General features: G+C 44.2%; 1 protein-coding gene across 2 annotated transcripts in view; it reads right to left on the bottom strand.

Moving 5' to 3' along the window:
• Positions 1–991: 991 nt before the first annotated feature.
• Positions 992–23,238, bottom strand: part of LOC148526878 (uncharacterized) — a 48,679-nt gene continuing 26,432 nt past the window's right edge. For both annotated transcript variants that reach the window (XM_088469598.1, XM_088469599.1), the window contains exons 2-4: positions 9,235–10,608; positions 4,654–5,324; positions 992–1,070 (exon numbers count right to left, since the gene is read on the bottom strand). In XM_088469598.1, coding sequence (XP_088325724.1) covers positions 4,681–5,324; positions 9,235–10,510 — 1,920 coding nt within the window. In that variant the 5' untranslated portion in view covers positions 10,511–10,608 and the 3' untranslated portion in view covers positions 992–1,070; positions 4,654–4,680. The remainder of the gene's footprint in view (positions 1,071–4,653; positions 5,325–9,234; positions 10,609–23,238) is intronic.

The raw sequence follows: 23,238 nt of genomic DNA, 5'->3' as shown, positions 1-23,238 counted from the left end.
TGTCTGCTGTGCTACCAAGTAATAAGTTTAATGTTTCAGGGGTCTGAGGGGAAAATACAATCACTCCTGCTTAAAGTCCAAATCTCCTGGGAAATATCACAGTGGAGGGACAGTTTAAATATGCAGAGCAGGAAGAGGAGATTGTATCATCAAGTCACCATGCTTTTCAAAAACTTGATGCGCATATATAACAGTTATCTCAGGCTAATTGCTACTGTTTGCAAATACTCAAGTAAAGTGACAGTTTGGTTCTTAGGCTCTCTGGCTCTAAACAACCACAGTTGACTGTGAGTATGTCTGATGGTATGTCAAGTGGAATATAAGTAGGTCTGAAGGCATGTCATGGGCACGTGGGGATGTCTAATGTATGTAGAGATGACTGGTGGGGGCTTATAAAGAGGTCTGATGGCATGTCAAGAGCATCTGGGTAGATAGGGTAGCATGTCAGGGGTATATGAGGCCGTCTTATGGCATGTCATGAGTTGGAAAGAGGGTATTTGGGGGGGCCGGGGCAGTTAGGTGAAGCTTTGCTAGGGTGCCTAGAAAACTTGCTTTGACCCTGACCCTTGTATGGCACTTCTACATTAGCAAACATTCATGAAATGCTGTGGCCAGTGACTACATTACATAGGGTATGTTTGTATTTAGATTTTCGCTAAATTATTGTAAGAAATATATAAGTAAATATATTGGTCGGTTTTGTATTTAAATTTTCTCTAAATTATTGTATGAAACAAACAAGTACATACAGTATGTTAATAAAGATCTTAAGTGATATAGAAATACCCAGCTAGACAAATAAAACCATGCTTTATATGTATAAACTTAAAGCTTACATCACAGGCTGTAACTATTTATAGCACAACGATTACATACATGGCACCATGTGATATGTAATTCAGCAGTGCTTATATTACCATGTCTATATCTTGATATATCAAGTTACTAGTCTGATTTAAGGTACAAAAAAAGTAAATTGGGAAAGGACAAGTAACACAGATAAAGTTGAATTCCATTTATTGAAAGTACAGATTGCCTAAAATGGCCTGAGATCCTGAAGAGGTGTAAATCTGAAATAAGATAAAAAAACAGAAAAGATTTTGTTAGTTGTCTGCTAAAAATATCATATTCCTACCCACTATATAATGAAGCAAACACATTATATTTAATGTAATTTTTTTTTTTTTTCACTTTAATCCTTTGTTAAAGTCACTGTCAGACTGTGTTTTATTTCTAATATTTTTACTAATTCTGCCAGTCATTGCCCCTCAACCTGTTTCTTCCAATTTGTGGCAACAAAAATATTTAAATATTCATGTGCATGTAATTTTAAGAAATCGTATTTAACAAAAACTGTATAAAGTGATGTAATTCTCAATTAACCCTGCTGTTCTGCTCGGGTCTACTATACTCATGTACTGTTCAGGTCAATATGACCCGTATCATAAAATGACGCTTTTCATTAATATTCAAACAAGGGATTTTCTCCAAACTTTTATTAGAGTAAATAAACATTCAGATGAACAAACCAAAACAAACAAAAATTACTAACAAACTGACACCGAAACAAATTTTATTTCGGGTCAAATAGACCCGAACAGTACAGCAGGGTTATTACACTTGATACAAAAAGGTGAAAAGATGATATAAGCCAAATGTAAACCAATGAACTGACATAGTATTCATAATTTTCATAATTGTTATTGTTGAAGTAATGTGTTTCGAAACATTTACGGTCACTCACTAGTATAATATTCACATCAGGTCATATTGACCCGAACAGTACATTAGTACTAACTACTCATAACTTGAAAAAAAAGAAAACATTTTTTTTGATCATAACAACTGTTTGACAAAAAAATAAAAGTCATAAATTATGGAAATCATTTACATAAATAATGAACTGACACCAAAATGAATTTAGTTTTGGGTCAAATAGACCCGAACAGAACAGCAGGGTTAAATCATAATGTATACACTCAGAGGCCACTTTAATACACCTGCTCATTAATATAAAATATCTAATCAGCCAAAAATGTGGCAGCAACTCAATGCATAAAATCATGCAGACATGGGACCTGATTCAGACCCACTCGCAAGCGGCCACTCGCTCGTTCGTGGGCGATATTTCCAATCTGCGCATGCGTATGCATCCCAATGTACGTGCGTGAACCACTGCGAGTGGTCTGGAAGGGCTCGCTCGTCCAGCATAGACAGCCCATCTGAATGAGTGACTGGAGAGGCAGTTTGTGGGTGGTAGCAGGAGCAGGGCACTACTAACGGAGGAGTGGAGGTGTGAACACAGGCGCGCCTGAGTGTTGCAACACCGTTTTAGAGGCATGCATAATTAAAAGGCAGCGTCATAGTTCATGTCACTTGGTGGAATTTCACACTGAAGTGCTCGCAGTGCTTGCAGCAGGGTATAGTCAACCTCAAGCGCTGCGATTGCATTCGATGTTGCTCGATGTACCAATGGTTTCATGCACTTCCTGGAGATGACGTACGCAAGTGGGCGTCTACAAACAAAAAGTGATCGCTCGCCCAAATAAAAGTGGGAGTGCTTACGACTTGCCCTGCGAGCGGCTGCCTCGACGTCACTTAGCCGAACTTCCATATGCTCTTAGCGAGTGATCACATCTAGCGAGTGGGTCTGAATGAGCTCCATGGTCCAGAAGCTCAGTTGTTGGGAAGACTAAACCACAGAATGGACAAAATACAGACATGGACAAATTGTGAAACTGTGGAAAGAGATGATATTGTGTATTCTCCAAAGAAATTCTAAAATGGGCAGAACAGATTAGTTGGTACCCCTTAGAAAAATTTATAAATAATTGTATTATAGTGATATTCCACACTAATTGCTTTCTTGAATTACATGTCTTCAATCTTCTTATCAGTCATTCAGGCTAATTAAATGGAGAAAAGTAGGGACTCTGCTGTTTGGTACCATCGTGTGCACCAAACTGAACATGGACCAGAGATCAGAAAGAAATGATACACAATCATGTTAAAGGCAAAGGCTAAAAGACTATCTCCATGCAGCATGGTGTTCCTGTGACTATAGTTGCAAAAATTATAAAGAAATTTTTAAAGTCCATTGGACTGTAGCCAACCTCCCTGGAATCGACTGCAGGAGGAAAATTGACCCCAGATTAAACAGAAGGATAGTGAGAATGTTAGAAAAGAGCCAAGGAAAACATGCCAAGAGATACAAGCTGATCTCCAAGGTCAATGTACGCCAGTGTCTGATCGCACCATCCAACGCTTTTTGGGCAAGTTGGCTCCATGGAAGAAGTTCCAAGAGGAATCCATTTTTTAAAAAAAACATAAAAAAGCCAGACTGGAAATGCATTTTGACAGACCACCATACTTCTGGGAGAATGTCCCTTGGACATATCAATCAAAACTGGAGCCTTTTGGCAAGTTATATCCGCTCTATGGGCTTGATTCAGGGATGGAGTCTATGCCAATGTTTACCCAGCTGAGCCATTATCGGTGATCTGCGTATGCATGTGAGTTACACTGCGCATGCGTCAAGTTTCATCACCGTTGCCGCTCACAGTGAGCATTTATTCGCAAAGTGATTGACAGGCAGGGACCGTTTGTGGGTGGCAACGCGATTGTGTTCAGGATGCGTCTCTGCCTGCGATTCTGTATGCAGTAAAAATAGATCCGGTGTTCCGCATGTTCATTAGGCGATAATCGACTAATCTACAACTGAGCTGCGACTTTCTATGCAGTCGCATGGATTTACAAAACTGCTGGTGGGTGTCTCAATACAGATCCCAGCAGCTGCGGCATTTGCCGCTACGTAAAGATTTACCCCTGTCGCAGCATTAGTGTTCATCTGTGATTTGGACAAAATGTCGACAAGCCTATATTTTGAATGCAGGGTAAACCACTGTATGCAAGCCGGTGTCTGACCAATGTCTTATACCTGGCATGCGGCGGGTGCATGTGCAGATAGTAATGATGGCGGTTACTGCAGTTGGCATACAATCAATGAGAGACACAGGTTTCCACTTGCAGACACATGAATCCCCGCATTAGCCCTATGGATTCTCACAAATCATATGTTAGTGGCTGCCCACAGCTACAGCCGCTGGGCCTGATTCAGAGACAGACGCAATGCCGATACGAGAGTTCACTGCATGTCAGGAGAGCGACCGAGTCTGCGGCTGGTCAATCTTGCCACATACCATGCCATGGTTTCCCGATGTGCATCGGTGGTACCGATGTTTACCTTGTTGCACGTCATCATATGGATATGAGAAGGCAACAGTGGGCGTCCCTATGCTCAGCTATGCTTTGGACGGTATTAGCATATTTTAGCAACTGTGATCCGTGAGAAAATGCAGTTGCAATTGAATTGCCGTCAGTCTCTGAATCAGGCCCACCATCCCTGCCTCTCTGCAGCAGCCCATGTATGTGCTTTATCTGACAGCGTGTGCTAGCTGTATGTGGAAACTTGGAAGTGAAGGAAAGATTTATTCCTGGGTAAAGATGACATTGGGTGAGGATCAATAAATGCTCTCAGATACACACTAAAATAATTCTTAATAAAAGTACAAATTTGGAGGGATTCTAATGCATTTGAAAAGCCTACTATCATTTTGTATTATTTATGCCTCATATTATCAGAGCTATTCTTACCTAGGATTTCCAGGTTTGTTTGTACTTTTAAAGCAGATGTTTATTCAGTTTCTCACCCTCAGATGGTCTGTCATAATCTGTATCAGTCGCCCTCTGCTGACCTGTCATGGTGTTTTCTGCTGTATTAGTAACGGGAACTTCCACAAGGTAATGCGCAGATCTTGCCCCACCAGAGATAGAGTGGGTGCCAAACAGTCTTTCTAAGTCATCGACTCTAATCATGACCGAGACATAAATTGGAGCCTTTTGGGTGCCCTCATCTAGCATTTGTTTCAGAGGAGCATGGGAATGTCCATCTGTGGTAACAGGCAATGAGAAGGGTGTCTGTGGCAAATTCTGCTTGATGAGAGGAGAAATATTCACCACTTCTTTGGCCTCATCAGCCACCATATAAGTGGGAGTTTTGGCTGCTAATGGCTGCACACTGGATGATGGACGCTGTTCCATGTATTGATAAAGTTGGGATTCCACATTCTTTTGTTCCCAAATTAGTTGCGCTGTTCCTTGGGCATCTGGCGAACGCACGGTTTGGTCTGGGTGCTCGGGTTTTGATAATTCCTCATTCCTCATAAACACATTACTACTCTGTTCAGGTTTTTCCAGACAGGTTTTTTGTTGGTTCAATTCAGAAAATCGATTTGTAAAAGATGCATTTACTGTTTTATTCTCACCTAAAAGTAAAATGTTAAATTATTTTAGTGTTACATATTACATTATGTCGAAGCTAATTTTATATTCCACATATGAATACATTTTATTTTATCACATTGTAGATCCATAGAAATTAAGAATATAGTGATCTGATTTTATCAGCCATATTTATCACAATCCGCATTACAGATGCGTTTGTGATGTGATACATTAGATCAGAGGTTCCCAAATGCCGTCCTCAAGGCTCCCCAACAGTTCAGGTTTTAGAGGTAGCCATGGTTGAGCACAGGTGGCTTAATTAGTACCTCAGCCAATTTGATTTAACCACCTGTGCTCAACCTGGGATATCTCTAAAACCTGAACTGTTGTGGAGCCTTGGGGACCATGTCTGGGAACCTCTGCATTAGACTAAATTCACATTGCAATATTTGAAAATGTCGGATGAATATATTAAAATGTGGGTGGCGGGACAGAACTTGCGAGAAAGCTCTGTCCTGGCGATGTGTCCACTATAGGCTTGTTCAAACGTGAAAGCCTTCACTTGCGGGATCACACTCTGCACATGCCCAGTAAAACAGTGGAGAGTGTGGAGATGAGCATGCAGCATGTGTTGGATAGGACACTGGCTGCATGCAGAAACAAATTAATGTTTGTAATAGAAGATAAATAAAAAATAGCTTACCTACATCCAGGGATTGGTGGTCGGTGAGCTCCTTCTGTAACCCGGTCAGATGAGCTGTGTGATCAATTGAAATGTCAGCCGGGAGCAGTTCAGCTAACAGAGTACAGAAGGAGCTCACCGATCACTGGGTGCAGATAAGCTATTTTTTAAATTAATTTTCTATTACTAACATTATTTTCTTTCCTCGTGCAGCCAGGTGTCAAAATCTGTTGTGTGAGGGATGGGTGAGTTGCTGAGTTGCAGCTCACTCATCACTCACTCTCAGTGACATCGGTTTTGCTCTGTTGAGCATAGCAGAGCAGGAGAACAAGGGAGGGATCTACCTCTGTGCCCTGCTGAATGGAGGGAAGTCTCTGATGGCGTTAATTTTGTGAGGCTCTCTCCAGTATTATTTTATAATTTATCATGCTAAAATTATGCGAATTTTAAGGCATGGAGAATTTTCCTTCAAAACTTTTCATGCATTTCAGTGATACTAAAATAATGTGAAATGTACCCCTAAATGTGGCAAAAGCTTTTGATAAAAGATTACTTTGGAGATATAGGGGCATATTCATCAATCATTTCTTTGCTAAAATAATGTGAAAACTGATGTTTTCACACCCATTTCACAGTATTCTCGTATTTCTGAAATGCATAAAAGGGCTTTTGGCAGAGAATTAGCATAATTCCCCTCCATGTCCTAAAATTTGCATATTTTTAGTATGTAAATTTTTATTTTGCAGTCCACGTAATGGGAAATTCGATCTGTTTAGAGTTACTAATGGCAAATGTAAAAAATAAATAAATCGGAAACCTTAGTAAAGGTTTCCCCTCTTTGCAGCAGATGCGATAAGTGTGCTTTGGTTCACTCCTCTTCTCTTCCTCTGTGAGTACACAGCTAGGCCAGATCCTGTGAGTACACAGCCGAGTCCTGTGTGCAGTGTCGGACTGGAGCATGAGGAGCCCACCGGAAAAAGCAGTGGTAAAGGCCCATGTTTAAGGGGAGTGGTCATCCACCAGAGGGGGTGTGGTCTGCCACCACAAACGGTTGGCTAACCATTAGGCAAATCTTGGTGTAAATTCTATAGAAGTGAAACAAGCCCCCTTGTTAATCAGTGGTCCTGCTCCACCAGGTAACTGACTGTCTAATAGTGTAACAATTTATAATATGAAACCTGACACCTAGAGGAGGGGGTGGGCCCACAGGCAGTGGGGCCCATCGGGGATTTCCCCTATACCCCTGTGGGCCAGTCCAACCCTGCCTGTGTATTTTCTCTATCTGAGTTCTATGCTGCTTCAGTCCCTTGGAACAGTAGTTTCAGAAGTATTTTTTGTTTATAAATACCTTTATACTATCCTTACAGCTTTATTTTATTTCATGATTGATTGCTGCCATTATGAATGTATGTAAATATGTCTTGCACGCATAATAAAATCATAGACAATATTACCATATAATGAACATAGTAAATACTTGACACAAAATTATAAATAAACAAATAGATCATATTTGTTTATTTATAATTTTCTGTCAAGTATTTTCTATGTTCATTATATGCTAAAATTGCCTACGTTTTTATTATGCTGGGTCCCATGCATTTATGTATTTATTAAATGTTTATATTAAATACTTTATTCTTATGATAAATTATATATGCTGATTGATTTAGCGCAGTTCCTTATATTTATTTATGGTTATTATTTTCTTGGGACAGACTACAGAGTTTCTTTTGTAACAGCAGCTTTTTCAGTCTCATTATTTAGTCCCGCTACACTTTTTTGATAATTAGCGCCGACTGGTTTTGTTTAACCCATTGTTATTTATATGTTTTGCATGCAGCCATCCTTTTTTTTCCTATAATTGCTGCCATTATACAGTGAGTTTTATATACAGGAGGCTCTCGTCTTTTCTGCTGCACATGCACAACAAAATTCTGTGGATATACAGTCTTTTTCATTTGTGATAAATAAACGAGAAGTGCAGGGAAGGGGATTTGCTGGGAATCAAATTTTAATACATTCATGTAACATTTTTAAATTTCGCAATGCCAATCTAGTCCAATTTATCGTATCACAAACGCCTCTGAAATGGGGGTGATAAATATGCCTGTTAGTTTGTAAAGATAGGTAGGTTTTTCTATTGCGCTCAGCCCCTCTGTTGTGGTGTTGTCTATGCTGTGGTCTGTCTGGTGTGATGTGCGTGCTGGGTTTGTGAAAAAAAAAACAGGTTGTGGGGCAGATGAAAATATGCTTTTCACAACTTGTTTTTTATTCTCACAAACCCAGCACCCACATCACACCAGACAGACCACAGCATAGAACCTGCCTCAACAGAGGGGCTGAGGGCCTGATTCAGACCCGGTCGCAAGCGTTGTGCGCTCGCAACCGGGTCAATGGTAGGCCAGTGCGCATGCGCGAGACCCGGATAGCGACGGGCAAACCGTCGCTCTGGGTCTCGCACCAAAGGGGGCGTGCTGTCGATGTTGAGTGACAGCATGCCCCCTTTGGTGGGCGGGCCGGGGGGGTGGCTGCCCAGATGGAAGCGTTACCATCTGGGGCCGGCCCCACTGACATCACAAGTGATGTCAGTGGGAGAGCTTTCAGCTCTGTTAGAGCCGAAAGCTCTCTGGGGCTTGCGGCAATGAGACCCTACCACAAGGGTCTCGTCGCAAGCCCGATGGTCACGATGGTCTTGACTATCGCGACTATCTTCCTGGCCACTTGCTATAGCTGTGGGTGGTCACCCACAGCTATGTGAGCGGCCAGGAGGCCGTTCTAAAAAAACAGAAGGCCGGCCCTGATTCAGAACGAGCGCTCTGTCAGAGCGTCCAGCTCTGAATCAGGGCCTGAACGCGATGGATAAAACCTTATCTATCCATTGTGAGGTTGGGCTACCTCCCCTATCAGCAACACACCTCACACCAATTGACTAGTACCCCAGTGTGCAGGGAACCCCAGTATTTTTGCTGTTAGTTTTGCAATGTGCAAACAATTCTGCCATAGATTTGTTGTCCCCTCAGTGAGAAGCCTATTTTAAATACCTGAAATTCAAGAAGTCAGACATATTGCAAATAGGACAGCTCTGACAAACCAAGCTATATCTGCATATTTACAAGAATAAAGTCTACATACTCAGAGGGAATATTTTTCTCTCTTGAAACAGAAAAAAAAAAAGGCAAAAGCACAATAACATTTGCCACATTGCCTTTCAAGTTTATAGATAATTTTAAATGTCATAAAGGATCAATTACATTCTACTCTCTTACTTTGACTGTCCAGTATGTTCCGCTGCATTACATTAGTGCTTTCAGGTGACTCAGGAGTTGTACATTCACTTGAATATTCTGCAATGTTTTTCTCATAGACTTGCAGTGGGCTTGAAAATTTTTGGGGAACACGGTACTTCCTAAATTCAGCCTTGCTGAATGCTGGAGCTTGCTGTTGCACAGTAGGTGGGAACTTCTTATACAGATGCTGACGTTTGTTTCCAGATTGTGAAGGACCCAATATAGTTTGTGGAACATGCTCCACATTAAATGGACCATATTGCCCTATGACCGAGGTATACTGAGCAGGATCTTGAGAAGAGGCTGGAAGCTCTGTTGTGACTTTGGCCTCTTCTGGTAAACAAAAAGTGACTCGGTTTTTTGGTTTTGCTCCAAAATAGGCATATACTTGGTCAGCGAAAAACATTTTGGGCTCGGTCATGCCAGTGGTTGCATTACTAGTGTTAGCCATATATACATCCTCCTGAGTAGAGCTATATACAGTCTTATCAGGCATTACATCCATTGACCTGTTCCCCTCTACTTGTACATTATATAAGGGGGTAGATGGAATCTCAGCGGATTGTGTCTCTCCAGATATCTGGGTTGTCTGAGTTGAAGGAATAATTGCTGCCTCATTATTGTATGACTTTGAATACACCTTTTGTCTTGCTGTAAACATTGTCGATTTTAGATCGGTTGACAGCAATCCTGCAGCATCTGCGTCTGTGGTTATGACTGCTTCAGGTAAATACTGTAAGGTACTGGAAAGAATATTGTCAACAGGCCCAGACACATTATTTTGGAGTTTAGAAATTACACTTTCATGAGTGTGCTCTCCTTCCATTCGGTTATCAGTCAGGACACCCCAGGGCTTTGAATATTGTCTATTGAGTATTTCTTGCAATGCAATGGTGTTTACACAAGCCAGCTCATTGGACATTATTGGTTCCATTCTGTTTATCATTAGAGGAGGTGTGCTTGGCATAACAGTTGCTTTTTCCCCAGTGCTTTCTGTTGTAAGTGGTTGTGTTGTTGATATCACATTGTGTATGTTCTCAGTAGTATTTAAATAGGCATCAGCACTTTCTTTCAGAGATCCACCTGCTCCTGAGTTGTTCTGTTCCTGTGGTTGGCACGGCTCATTTTCCTTACACACTACTACTTCCTGTCCTGGACCATTTTCTGCTGCTGGCTGCTGGAAGCTTGGGTCTGATATAAGCCGGTGCAGAGGAAGCCTACGTGCAGCTTGTACAGGAGTTAAGTTTTGATTCATGTTCTCTGCAGTTTGAGATGCTTTTTTTCCTAGAGTTATGTCGTTAGAAATGTTTGGTTTTGTTTCCTCAGCAGCCCCAGACTTTGGCCGTGCATCCACTATAGTTCATAAAAAAAAAAATTATGATAAAGTTTATTAGACAAGACATAGAGTCTATGAACTTAAAATTCTTACCGCCCGACAAAATTTGACACCAGGCCTATTTCTCTCCTAAAAACCTATGCCTAATTGCCTCTCCTCTGAAAATGTCTACCCAAAATGGATGTGGTATAAGAGATAGACAGTAATTAGACAGACAATGTCTAGATAGACACCAGATGTTAGATAGTCAATAGTTAGACAGGGACAAAAGGTCAACAGGGACAAAAGTCAGACACACTAAAGTTTGACATGTAAAAGGTCGACAGGTACAAAAGGTTGACACATTTTTTTTTTTTAGCCCTAATCTTCACCCAAACCCCTTGGTTCCCAGCCCTAACCCTCCCCCCTGGTGCCTAACCCTAACTTTCTGGGTAAGTACCTAACCCTAACCGTGGGGGTAAGTGACAAACCCTAGTCCTAAAGTAAGTGCCTAACCCCAGTGACATTCCTGCCCACGGTGTCACCCGGTGCAGGGAGCCTCCCCCCCAAAAAGGGGGTGTGACCTCATGAGAAGGGATGTGGCCTCGTGGGACGGGGGCGTGGCCTTGTGGCCCGATCCCCCGTGGTTCCATTTTTAATATTAGTGGGGAGGGGGGTGCACGGGGTGCTGACTGCCTTGTGTAACAGTGCCAGCTCCCTCACAGTGTCAGGAGCCGGGTGCTACACTTAATACTACAGTGCAGCACCCGGCTCCTGTCACTGTGGGGGAGTGTCAGTTTGCACCTTGGTGTCACCCCTTGGCAGGTGACACCCGGGTGCGGCCTACACCCCCCCACAGTGATGCCACTGCCTAACCCTAAAAAAATATCGACCATTCTTGTGTCGACCATTTTCATAACAAACTTTTGACCCCTTTTGTACCTGTCGACCTTTTTACATGTCGAACTTTAGTGTGTCTGACTTTTGTCCCTGTCGACCATTTGTCCCTGTCTAACTATTCACTGTCTAACATCTGGCATCTATCTAAGTACTGTCTATCTATAGTCAGGAACCCACCCAAAATATGGTTTCAATGATGCAGGCTTGTATCACTGCCCCTGGTAATGTCTTGTCATCCAACACTTCTGTGAGCGACCAGACTTTTATATAAGGTTTTTTTTTAGAAAGAAATATACAAATATTGCTGAGCAACTCTTCCCCCGTCCCCCAACTTTTGCCATGCAGGGAGGATACTTGCGTGTACTGTAGCACATAACTTACTGGGCAGCTTAGTTTTTACACTGAACTTTATAATAGAGCCAGGTAGGAGTCAGACCAGCAACTCCCCTGCAGTGCACCATGGTTTTGTCTAGGTGCACATTTGCTCCTTTTTTGCTCTGCTCCCAACTCTGCATAAGGCCCAAACTGCATAACATAGCATAGTTTACAGTCTAGACTAGTAAACACATAACGAGTTTACATGAATGCTAATATTGCATTTACAGTATTTAACTCTAGTATTGGTTAAAAAGAATTAGAAAAATCTGTTTGGATGATGTTTCTCCTGTCCTGTCCAGGAGCTGGGGGAATAGGAGATCATGGAATTCTGAAGCCTCAACTCAATTGGGCAAAACAATAATGTGATAATGGAAACAACACTGATCGCATTCACACACACCTGCCCGATGAACACTGAATACTACAGTGGAACGTTTTTGATCTGTCAATGTGATTAGGGCCGGATTACCCAATATGCAGGGTAGACGGACTCTTAGGGGGCCTGCCAGCCACCATTGCCAACCATTTAATGTTTTTTTTCTTTTTTTTTAAAGAACACCTTACTTATGAGCAGGCAGAGCACAAGGACCGGATGAGAAGGAGTCTGCATATTCGAATTGTGACCAGGCCAGCACTTAAAGGATTAATGGAACGGGGAAGACACTGGCCCAACAACTATAAATAGAGAGCAGCAGGGGCTGTTATTCCTGAGGCAGTAGTGTCTCTATTAGCTGAATCACAGGCTGGGTATCAGGGGTCAGGGGAGTGTGTGCTGAGCAGTGATTGGTAGGAATTATTACCTCTGTAGCTGTAAGGAAGGTGTTTTTAGAACTGTTCACATTATGGGTTTACAACTGGACAAATTGTGTAGAACTGCACACTACATTCTCACCTATGAGGGGCTGGCGGGATGTAATCAAAATATCGACATTTACAATGTCAACAGTAGAACTGCACACTCTCACCTATGAGGGGCTGGTGGGATGTAATCAAAATACCGACATTTACAATGTCAACAGTTATATCGGCATTCCTAAAATATCAACATTGAACACGTTGGTGTGTGCAGAATGTCAACATGTTCACATGCAGGAGGAGACGTGGGTTAAGCTGTGGGAGGGGAGGTTAGGGTTAGGGTTAGGCTGTGGGAGGAGAGATGGGTTGGGCTATGGGAGGGAGGTTAGGGTTAGGTATAAGGAGGAGTGTAAGGGATAGAGGTTAGGCATACTCACCGTGTCACTGAAACCACCAGAAGACATCTCTGGAGCGCCAAACCACGTAAGTCACCGCTAGACCACCAGGAATGTTTTGTTGACATTCTAATCATGTCAACATTTAATCACTGTTGACATGAGGAATGCAACAAAATATACCGCACCTAGGTTGACTAGATGCAGTAGCAACACTATTGGTATACTCAGGGCTTTTGTTTTTACTATGAATAAAAGTGCAGGTACTGTACTGAGAAAAAAGGCGCAGCTACATTACTCACCTAAAGTTACAAGTTGGTACAGGGGAAATCCTCGATGGGCCCAATGGCCTGATTGCCCCACCCCCTCCACTAGGGGTCAGTAACTTGGTGGAGCAGGATCATGGATAAACTTGGGTGCTTGGTTTCTTTCTATTGAAACTACACCAAGATTAGCCCCTCTGCCAATCAATGTGGGTGGTTCTGACACACATCAATCCCCTCCTTTATAAAGTAGCCCTGTTCTTTGCATGTTCTCTATTATATTTGGCCACGTCCCTCTGTGGTGGCTGGTCACACCCCCTGGTTGCTGGCCACACCCCTTAAGCCTGGATCCCTGCCACTGCATTCCCCGGTGGGCCAATCATGCTCCAGTCCAACACTGGTTTACATACACTGGACAAGCCTACAGATGCTTATTTTATTCTTTTATGAAATAATTTCACAGATCTGTTTTCAGAATAAAAAATTACATATAAAAAAGTGCTGGAATTGTGTAGTGTTTAGTAAAGTACCACCAGAAAAAGAAGCACTGGGTGTACCCTGTACAGGCACTCCACAAAGGACCATATTTGGATATCTAGCAGTAATGTACTGATATGTCCTCTGGCATCTTTGCTTCAGTTACACCAAGCAGCCCCTCTCGGCATTCCAGGTCTTGCGAGACTCTGCTAGCGCCGGGCATTTTTTTGCATCTTTTTTTGCCGGAAATGCATCTATGTGGCAATGTGATGTGACTAGGGCACCAAGATCCTGTGATTAATTTGATATGTGGCACTAGTGTATCCGTGTGCAACGGAGTCTCTGAATCAGCATGCGAAGTGCTACAATGCAGCGGCTTTTTCCATGTCAAGTTCCGTTTACAGACTCAGGTGTACACAGATATACAAATGTCACATATCAAATTAATCAGCACAGTCACCTGGTGCGTCCTAGTAACATTACATTGCGACATAGATGCTTTTTCCGCAAAAAAGACTCCGGACGCTAGCAGAGTTGTATGGGACTTGGCGGCTTACTCACGCCAGGCATGTCACACTGCGTGGCATTTGAAGATAAATGTAGGAGGACACATCTGTATATTAAATAAAATATGGATTACCTGGATTACCTACATATTGTAACATACTCAGCTCACCATCCTCCCTGTAATTCATTTTGCACTACCAGCACCAGCATCTCTCCCCTGTATTTAATGGGATGTGGATTGAAAGATCTACAGTAAAAAGGTAGACAATGTCTAGATAGACACCAGATTTTAGACAGTCAATAGGCCGAAAGGGATAAAAGGTAGACACACTAAAGGTCGACATGTAAGGAAGTCGACAGGTACAAATGGTCGACAGGGACAAAAGGTCGATATGCATATGGTCAAAATGAAAATGGTCGACACATGTTTCTTTTTCTAACCCTAATCTTCACCCTAACCCTCCCTTTGGTGCCTAACCCTAACCATCCCTCCTGGAACCTAACCCTAACCGTCGGGGTAGGTGCCTGGCCCTAACCGTCCCTTCTAGTGCCTAACCCTAACCCTCCGGTAAGTGCCTAACCCTCCCTCCTGGTGCCTAACCCTAACCGTTGGGGTAAGTGCCTAACACTAACAATCCGGTAAGTGTCTAACCCAGAGGTTCCCAAACTTTTTTGAATCACGGTGCCCTAGAGTATCAGCATTGTTTTCACGGCACCCCTAAGCCAAAAGTTTGTTATTGAAAGTTTTTTAAAAAGTAGTAAAGTGAAGTAAATTGTGCTTACCTGTCATCCTTAGGTTCAGTTATGTGATGGTGGACAGGTTTGTGCTTCTGTTTGTCCACATACAGTATTTACACTACATTGACTATAAATAATTTGATTTGGTGCTCGACCACCAACCTGAGGCACCCCTGCAAGTGCCCCTAGGTACCCCAGGGTGCCACGGCGCACAGTTTGGGAACCACTAACCTTAACCCTAAACAGGGGTGTGTCTATAATGGGTGCAGGGTGCGGGGCACACGGGCCCCTGGGTCCAGGGAGGCCCCGCACCGCACACCCTGCACCCATAGTATTACTTACCACTCCGGAGTCCCACATCAGCGCGGAGGTCCGGCGCTGTAAAAAAACCTGGAAAATGGCCACCGCGGCCATTTTCCCGTCGTTTGCGCATGCGTAGTACAGGGAAAATGGCCGCCACGGCCATTTTCCCGGTGACCTGCGCATACTCTATAGACTCTGGGCCCAGTCTAGCTCAGTGCGCTGCCGGCCACTGGACAGAGAGGAGGGGGCCCATGTTGGAGACGGCACACAGGCCCCCTCCTCTCTAGAAATGCCCCTGACCCTAAACCTAACCCTAAAAGAAACCCACCAAAAACAATGTGTCAACCATTTTCATGCCGACCAATGGCAACCTTCTTACATGTCGACATTTAGTGGGTCGACCTTTTGTCCCCCTCGACCTTTTGTCCCTGTTGCCTGTCTAACACCTGGTGCTATCTAGACATTGTCTACATTTTTACAGTAGATCTTTAGACCGGATCCCATTTAATGTCTGCTCCAGAAGTCTCCCATGTAAATTAACCACTACTCTCCCTTTCCCTGTAATTCATTCTCTCCCTTTTTCCTGGTATTTCATATATATAGCGGATAAAATAAGTATTGAACACATCAACATTTTTCTCGGTAAATATATTCGTGATGGGGCTATTGTAATGAAATGTTCACCAAATGTCAGCAACAACTCAAGCAATCCACACATGCAAAGAAATCAAACCATAGATGTCCATAAATTAAGTTATGTGTAATATTGAACACGCTTACTAAAATGTATTTAATACTTTGTACAAAAGCCTTTGTTGGTAATGACAGCTTCAAGACACCTCCTGTATGAAGAAACTAGTTGCATACATTGCTCAGGTGTGATTTTGGTCCATTCTTCCACACAAACAGTCTTCAAATCTTGAAGGTTCCGTGGGACTCTTCTATGAACTCTGGCCCTGATTCAGAGCCGGACGCTCTGACAGAGCGCTCGCTCTGAATCAGGGCCGTCCCACCTACCTTTTGGAGCGGCCTCCTGGCTGCTCACATAGCTGTGGGTGACCACTCACAGCTATAGCGAGCGCCCAAAATGATGGTCGCGATGGTCAAGACCATCGCGACCATCGGGCTTGCGATGAGACTCTTGCGGTAGGGTCTCGCTGCCGCAAGCCCTGGAGTGCTTTTGGCTCTATCAGAGTCAAAAGCACTCCCACTGACATCACTAGTGATGTCAGTAGGGCCGGCCCCAGACGGTAGGCGTTCCCATGGGAACGCCTCCATCTGGGAGCCACGCCCCCGGCACGCCCACCAAAGGGGGCGTGCTGTCAATCACCATCAACAGCACGCCCCCTTTGGTGCGAGACCCATAACGATGGCTTGGCCGTCGTTATTCAGGTCTCGCGCATGTGCACAACAGAGCCGGCTCCCTCGTGCGCATGCGCACTTGGGCAACATCGACCCGCTTGCGAGCGCTCAGCGCTCGCGAGCGGGTCTGAATCAGGCCCTCTGATCTTTAGTTCTTTCCATAGAATTTCAAATGGATTCAAGTCAGATGATTGGCTGGGCCATTCTAGCAGCTTTTATATTCTTTCTCTGAAACCAATTGTGAGTGTCCTTGGCTGTGTGTTTGGGATCATTGTCTTGCTGAAATGTCCACCCTCATTTCATCTTCAGCATCCTGGAAGATGGCAGCAGATTTGTATCAAGAATGTCTTGGTACATTTTTCCATTCATCCTTCAATGATATGAAGTATGCCAGTACCGTATGCTGAAAAACAGCCCAACACCATGATATTCCCACCTCCAAACTTCTGGGGTGATGTGCAGTGCCATTTCTCCTCCAAACATGGTGTGTATTATGGTATCCAAAGAGTTCAATTTTGGTCTCATCTGACCAGACTATATTCTCCCAGTATTTCACAGGTTTGTCCAAATGTTGTGCAGCAAACTTTATACGAGCTTCAACATGCTTTTTCTTCAGCAATGGAGTCTTGCGTGGCGAGCATGCATACAGGCCATGGCAGTTGAGTGCATTACTTATTGTTTTCTTTGAAACAATTGTACCTGCTAATTCCAGGTCTTTCTGAAGCTCTCCACAAGTGGTCCTTGGCTCTTGGACAACTCTTCAGCTAATTCTTTTCACTCCTCTGTCAGAAATCTTGCGAGGAGCACATGGCCGTGGCTGTTTTATGGTGAAATTATGTTCTTTCTACTTCCGGATTATGACCCCAACAGTGCTCACTAGAACATTTAGAAGTGTAAAAATCCTTCTGTAACTAATGCCATCAGTATGTTTTACAACAATAAGGTTGTGAAGGTCTTTAGAGAGTTCTTTGCTTTTACCCATCATGCAGGGCCGGACTGGCCATCGGGCACTTCTGGCAAATGCAGAAGGGCCGATGACCAGATGGGCCGGTCTGGGCAAGCGACTGGGTTCACCTGTTTATTTACTATGTCGCCGCGGCCACATCGTCTTTACGCGAGCGGCGGCCGGGTTTGAGGATGGCTGCTGCACACACATCACCGCCGCACGGCGGCGATGTGTGTGTTAATCAGCAGCCAATGAGAGTCAGACAGACTCTCATTGGCTGCTGCTGCAAACACATCGCCGCTGCGCGGCGGCGATGTGTGTGTGTGTTATTCAGCAGCCAATGAGAGTCAGACAGACTCTCATTGGCTGCTGCGCCCACTGCAAGAGCCGGGCTTGAGCTCACTCGCCTTCTAGCTCCTGTAGTGAGTAATGGGAGAGACGTCATGACATCTCACCCATAATGCAGAGCGCGCCAGCCCGGGAGGACTGACGTGCGGCGATAGCTGTGGCCGGAGCGTGGATTCAGGTAAGTGTATTTTTTAAAATGTTTTTTTACATGTTTGTATCTGCACTGCATCGGAGGGGGGGCACTTCTGGGGGCACCACTACTGGGGGGGGACCTCTACTGGGGGTGGGGGACTTCTACTGGGGACTACTATTGGGGGGGGCTACTGCTGGGGGCACTGCATCGGGGGGACCACTACTGGGGCGTACCCCTACTGGGGGGGGAATTACTGCTGGGGGCACTGTAACAGGAGGGGGGACCTCTACTGGGGACTACTGCTGGAGTGCGGGCTACTACTGGGGGCACTATATAAGGGGCTTACTACATGGGGCACTGCACTGGGGGGGACCAATACTGGGGCACTGAATAGGGGGATCACTACTTGGGGCCTCCATAAGGGGGACCACTATTGGGGGCACTGCATGGGGGGACTATATAAAGGGCACTGCATAGGGAGTACCACTACTAGGAGCACTGCATAGGGGAGGACTACTACTGGGGGCACTATATAAAGGGCACTGCATAGGGGGTACTGCATGGGGACTACTACTGGGGCACTATATAAGGAGCACTGCATAAGAGGGACCACTACTGGGGGCACTGCATAGGGGGACCACACCTGGGGGCACTGTATAAGGGACACTGGATAGGGGGATCACTACTGGGGGCCTGCATAAGGGGGACCACTATTGGGGGAACTGCATGGGGGGACTACTACTGGGGGCACTATATAAAGGGCACTGCACAGGGGGTACCACTACTGGGGGCACTGCATTGGGGGGGACTACAACTGGGGGCACTATATGAGGGGCACTGCATAAGGGGGACCACTCCTGGGGGCATTGCATACTGGGGTTACAGTATAAGGGGAACTAATGGGGGGTTGCATAAGGGGGACCACTACTGGGGGTACTGTATAAGGGGCACGACTAGGGGCCTGCATAAGAAGGACCACAACTGGGGACATTGCATACTGGGGGTACTGTATAAGGGGCACTACTGGGGTTTTTGCCCTCCTTCTGGAGGGCAAAAAGCACCCTGCCCTAACAGCCTGCAGGTGCCGTCTTCACCCGCGGGTTGCAGTGTCTCGCAGGTGGGGAAATGTGTGGTGACCAGGTCACCGCCGGAGAATAGACGCCAGGCGCATGTGCCCAGCATCTATTCTCCCTGTCGGCAGCGCTTGGGGGCTGCCCGGCGTGTCCGTAAGTGCTGGGCACGCCCCCAAGAGTGATGAAAAGAGGACGCATCTTATAGACATGCCCCCTTTTCAATGGCCATGCCCCCTTTTTGGCGCGCGCACAAAAGTGCCCTCCCTAGCTCCAGCACCCTGCCTGCCGCCGGAGCTAGAGTGAACACTAGTTAAGGTGCATATGGAAAGGCATGTTCAGAGTGATGAGAAAGGGGTGTGTGTCACGTTGACATTCCCCATTTTTAAGTGACCACGTCCATTTTTTTTACATGCACACATAGGGGGGGTCTCCATTTTAAAATTTGCCCTGGGCTCTAAATACCCTTGTTACGCCACTGCTTGTATGTTCTAATATTAATTATATTTGTATAAGCATAGACTAAGAAGTGGGAGGGGTCATGATTAGTAAGGGGATGAGTCTTTGCCTGGAATCAGATGCTGATGCGAGGTGGGCCTGTGTGCTCTTGAAATGCCAGGGCCTCTTTTTAGGCCCAGTCCAGCCCTGCCATCATGAGATGTTTCTTGTGTGACACCTTGGTGATGAGATACCTTTTTATAGGCCATCATTTGGGACTGAACCAGCTTATATTAATTTGCACTGACAAGGGGCAGGATTGCTTTCTAATTGCTGATAAATTTCAGCTGGGGTATTGGCTTTCCATGTCTTTTTGCACCTCCCTTTCTTCATGTGTTCAATACTTTTTCCCTGTATCATTTCACATCACTACACAACTTAATTTATGGACATCTATGTTTGATTTCTTTACATGAGTGGATTGCATGGGTTTTTGCTGACATTTGGTGAAAATTTAATTACAGTATCCCCATCACAAATCTATTTACTGAGAAAAATGTTGATGTGTTCAATACTTATTTTACCCGCTGTACCTATATTCCAGCAGAAGGTACATACTAGATATAACACCCCATACTACTGCTCTGAGTCTGTAACAAGCCATGAGCAAGCACAAAAGTGGAGAAAACATAACTGGAACGTCCACAGCCAATCAATGGTGATGTGTGATACCAGGCTCATCCCTTCCTCTACTATAACTGAACCTGGCCTTGCATCACTCACCAGATATCCCATACTGCTTTAGACAAATGTGTAATCACTGTTAAAGATAAATAATTAAAAAACACAACCCAACAGATCACTTAATTAGGCACAAATGAGTCTATTTCAAATGGCATTCAAGCTGCCTATCCACAAATGGTGGCAAAGACAGCAGATGTCTCATGTAGATAGACCACAGACCAATAATAAAATCATTACTGATAGTGTACAACAGTTGTTAACTTACCCTAATCGGGCAATAAAACAAGGATTGGTTGCACCACTTTGTTATATGGCTGCCTGTATGTGCTGTAGACAAAGTTGGGTGTGGTATGCAAGCAAAATGTATAAAAAACAAAAAAGGTATTTAAAAAAAAAATGCAATTTTCACAAAACATTACAAAGGTTTTGCATGGACAAATCCTGCCATATGGTGTCCCAATTTCAATTCAGACCCTCATCTGGATGTCCAAATTGTGCAATTCCAGCCACTTAACACATAGTCAGCCAGATGGAACTGGGGGCCTATAAGTGCAGTCAGTAGATGCCAGCACACACAGGACAACTTTGAACACATTTCTAGACACAACAGTCAATGTAGAATGGATAACTCCTGGAAAAACTGATAATATTAGGTCATATGTAGACTATATCACTGCAGATTTTACCAGTATAATGGTATTAACAGTTCAGACATTATACAGCTCAGCAAACCATCTTCAAGATCAAAATGGAAAGTCAACGTGTATTAAACACATTGTTTTGCACACAAGAGCTAGGATCCTATTCATCATCTGATACATGGGCCGGTAACCATGCGGAAATGCATATTTAGGTTACCGGGCCATTCATCATCAGGGGTCGGAATAGGACTACACGATATTCAGCAAACAGTTTGCCTGTAAGAACAAGCGCCATCTTTATCTTCAGTTCTCGTAACCCCTCTCCTTCCTATGGGAAGGAGTTCCAGGGATGTGAAGAGGGATCTGAGCAGATCCCTCCACCACCTCTCACTGACTCCCCAGTGGCTTTGCGCATGTGTGACCTCAGGTCACGCATGTACAGAAGCCGGCCATGGGGACAGGTAAGTAACAATAATTGCTACTAATCGCGCTACTGTTGCGTGGACAGCTGCTTTTTGTTGTTTAGTATCCCCCACAGCGAGTGGGATACTAATCTATCACCCCACGGTGAGGTGAATACTTCATCATATGGCCCCCGATGATGAATAGGCCCCCTACAAAGAACATTACTACTGCCAGCGTACATGCAAAAGACCTGTGGGTAGTAGGCACACAATGCGAAGTGGCCATTGTCATTGATATCGCCAAGGTTCACCATAATTAGGAGTACTATCACATGGAGCACTTTCTGTTCCTATTTTTTTAAGCAAAGGCAACTGTTTCCTTGCACACATTAGCAGCATACCCTCTGAGAATCTGTTACGCTATTTAAGAATGAGTTATAACCCCTTTAGCACTAATTTCTGAGTATGACCGCAATCCTATAGCGAACAGCAGTGAGCTTAGCTTACTGCTGTTTTTGGATAAACCCTTACTTCGTCTATAGATGGCATAAGAGGTATGGTCCAAGGCTGTAACTAGTGTAATGCAGGGCAGGGGGCGCTGTTTGGGCCTGTCAATTTTCCTGTTTATTATCATTCACACCTGTATCTTCCTCTTCTTTTGTACCCAGCATCTCCTGGCCTCCCCTATCTCTACCCCAACCCTTCCCCATGAAGCCATGGTCCTTTTTCTGGTGCTTATGTCCATATTTAAAAAATAGGGGGGGGAGAATTGTAGTTTTGGCCCTGGTATGGTCCAAAATGCCGGCAATGGGAACCCAGCAAAGCCTTTCTTTGTTCAGCGAAGCATTCCAGGCTCAAAGGTTTCCCCCCTCCTCTAAAGGGGTGTGGCCATGCCCCTCTTCCCAGTCCGGCTCTCTATGGCCCTGTTGGTGTATTAATTTAGTTGGCACACAAGCACGTGCTTCCATGATAATTGTGCCTTTATATAGATTTTATTTTTACTTTTAGGTCTCAGAATTAAAAATCTGTTACTTTGCCAAATTGTACAGCGAAAGCATGTTCGAGTATTTGCAACTGAGGCAGACCCGCACACAGATGCAGATATACCTAGCAGTATTCTTATTACTTGCAGGTGCCTGAGGGTTGGTGTTAATTAGGGATGGACATCAGAAGCTCACCATCAGATAATGACTGGGTTCCCACCTTTGAAACTCTCGATGCAATGGTAACTAACCATCGCATCAAATTAATTCTATGGCAAAAACTATTTATATGATGTGTGCGTTCGCAAAAAAACCCTGCAGCGCAGTTAGCAAGGGTTGGACCGGGGATGTAACAAGGGGCAGGATTGGGGGCGGGTCCCGGAACTGGAGAAACAGCAAACATACATAATTACATATATTGTCTGTCATTGTGACTGTACTTTCCATGTAGCTGCGCTGTGCTGCGGGGACTGGACGACGGGTAACACTACTATATATACATAGTAACATATACAGTGACAGTCCAGCTCCCATCTAGCATGCCTGGCACAGGTAACATTAGACTAGTCAATGGGACCTGTTATCTTACAGTGCAGACTGCGCGTGGTTTATATTAGGGATGAGCACCGGACGGCTCTGATTCGTCATCCAGATTTGAATTTGGATTTAGATTCCTAAACCTGCCATGACTGGCTTTGGATTTTGATTATTTACAAAAATCAACAAAAAAAGCTAAAATCACATCATTAGATTTTTTTTTTTGTTCCTAGAGTATTATTAACCTCAATAACTAATTTCCAGTCATTTACAGTCAATTTAGACCACCTCACAGCTTATAATATT

This window comes from Taudactylus pleione, unplaced genomic scaffold, assembly GCF_031769625.1.
Source record: "Taudactylus pleione unplaced genomic scaffold, aTauple2 ptg000093l, whole genome shotgun sequence".
Classification (NCBI taxonomy): Eukaryota; Metazoa; Chordata; class Amphibia; order Anura; family Myobatrachidae; genus Taudactylus; species Taudactylus pleione.
Note: the sequence above shows the minus strand (reverse complement) of the source record. Positions and strands in the feature narration are given on the sequence as shown.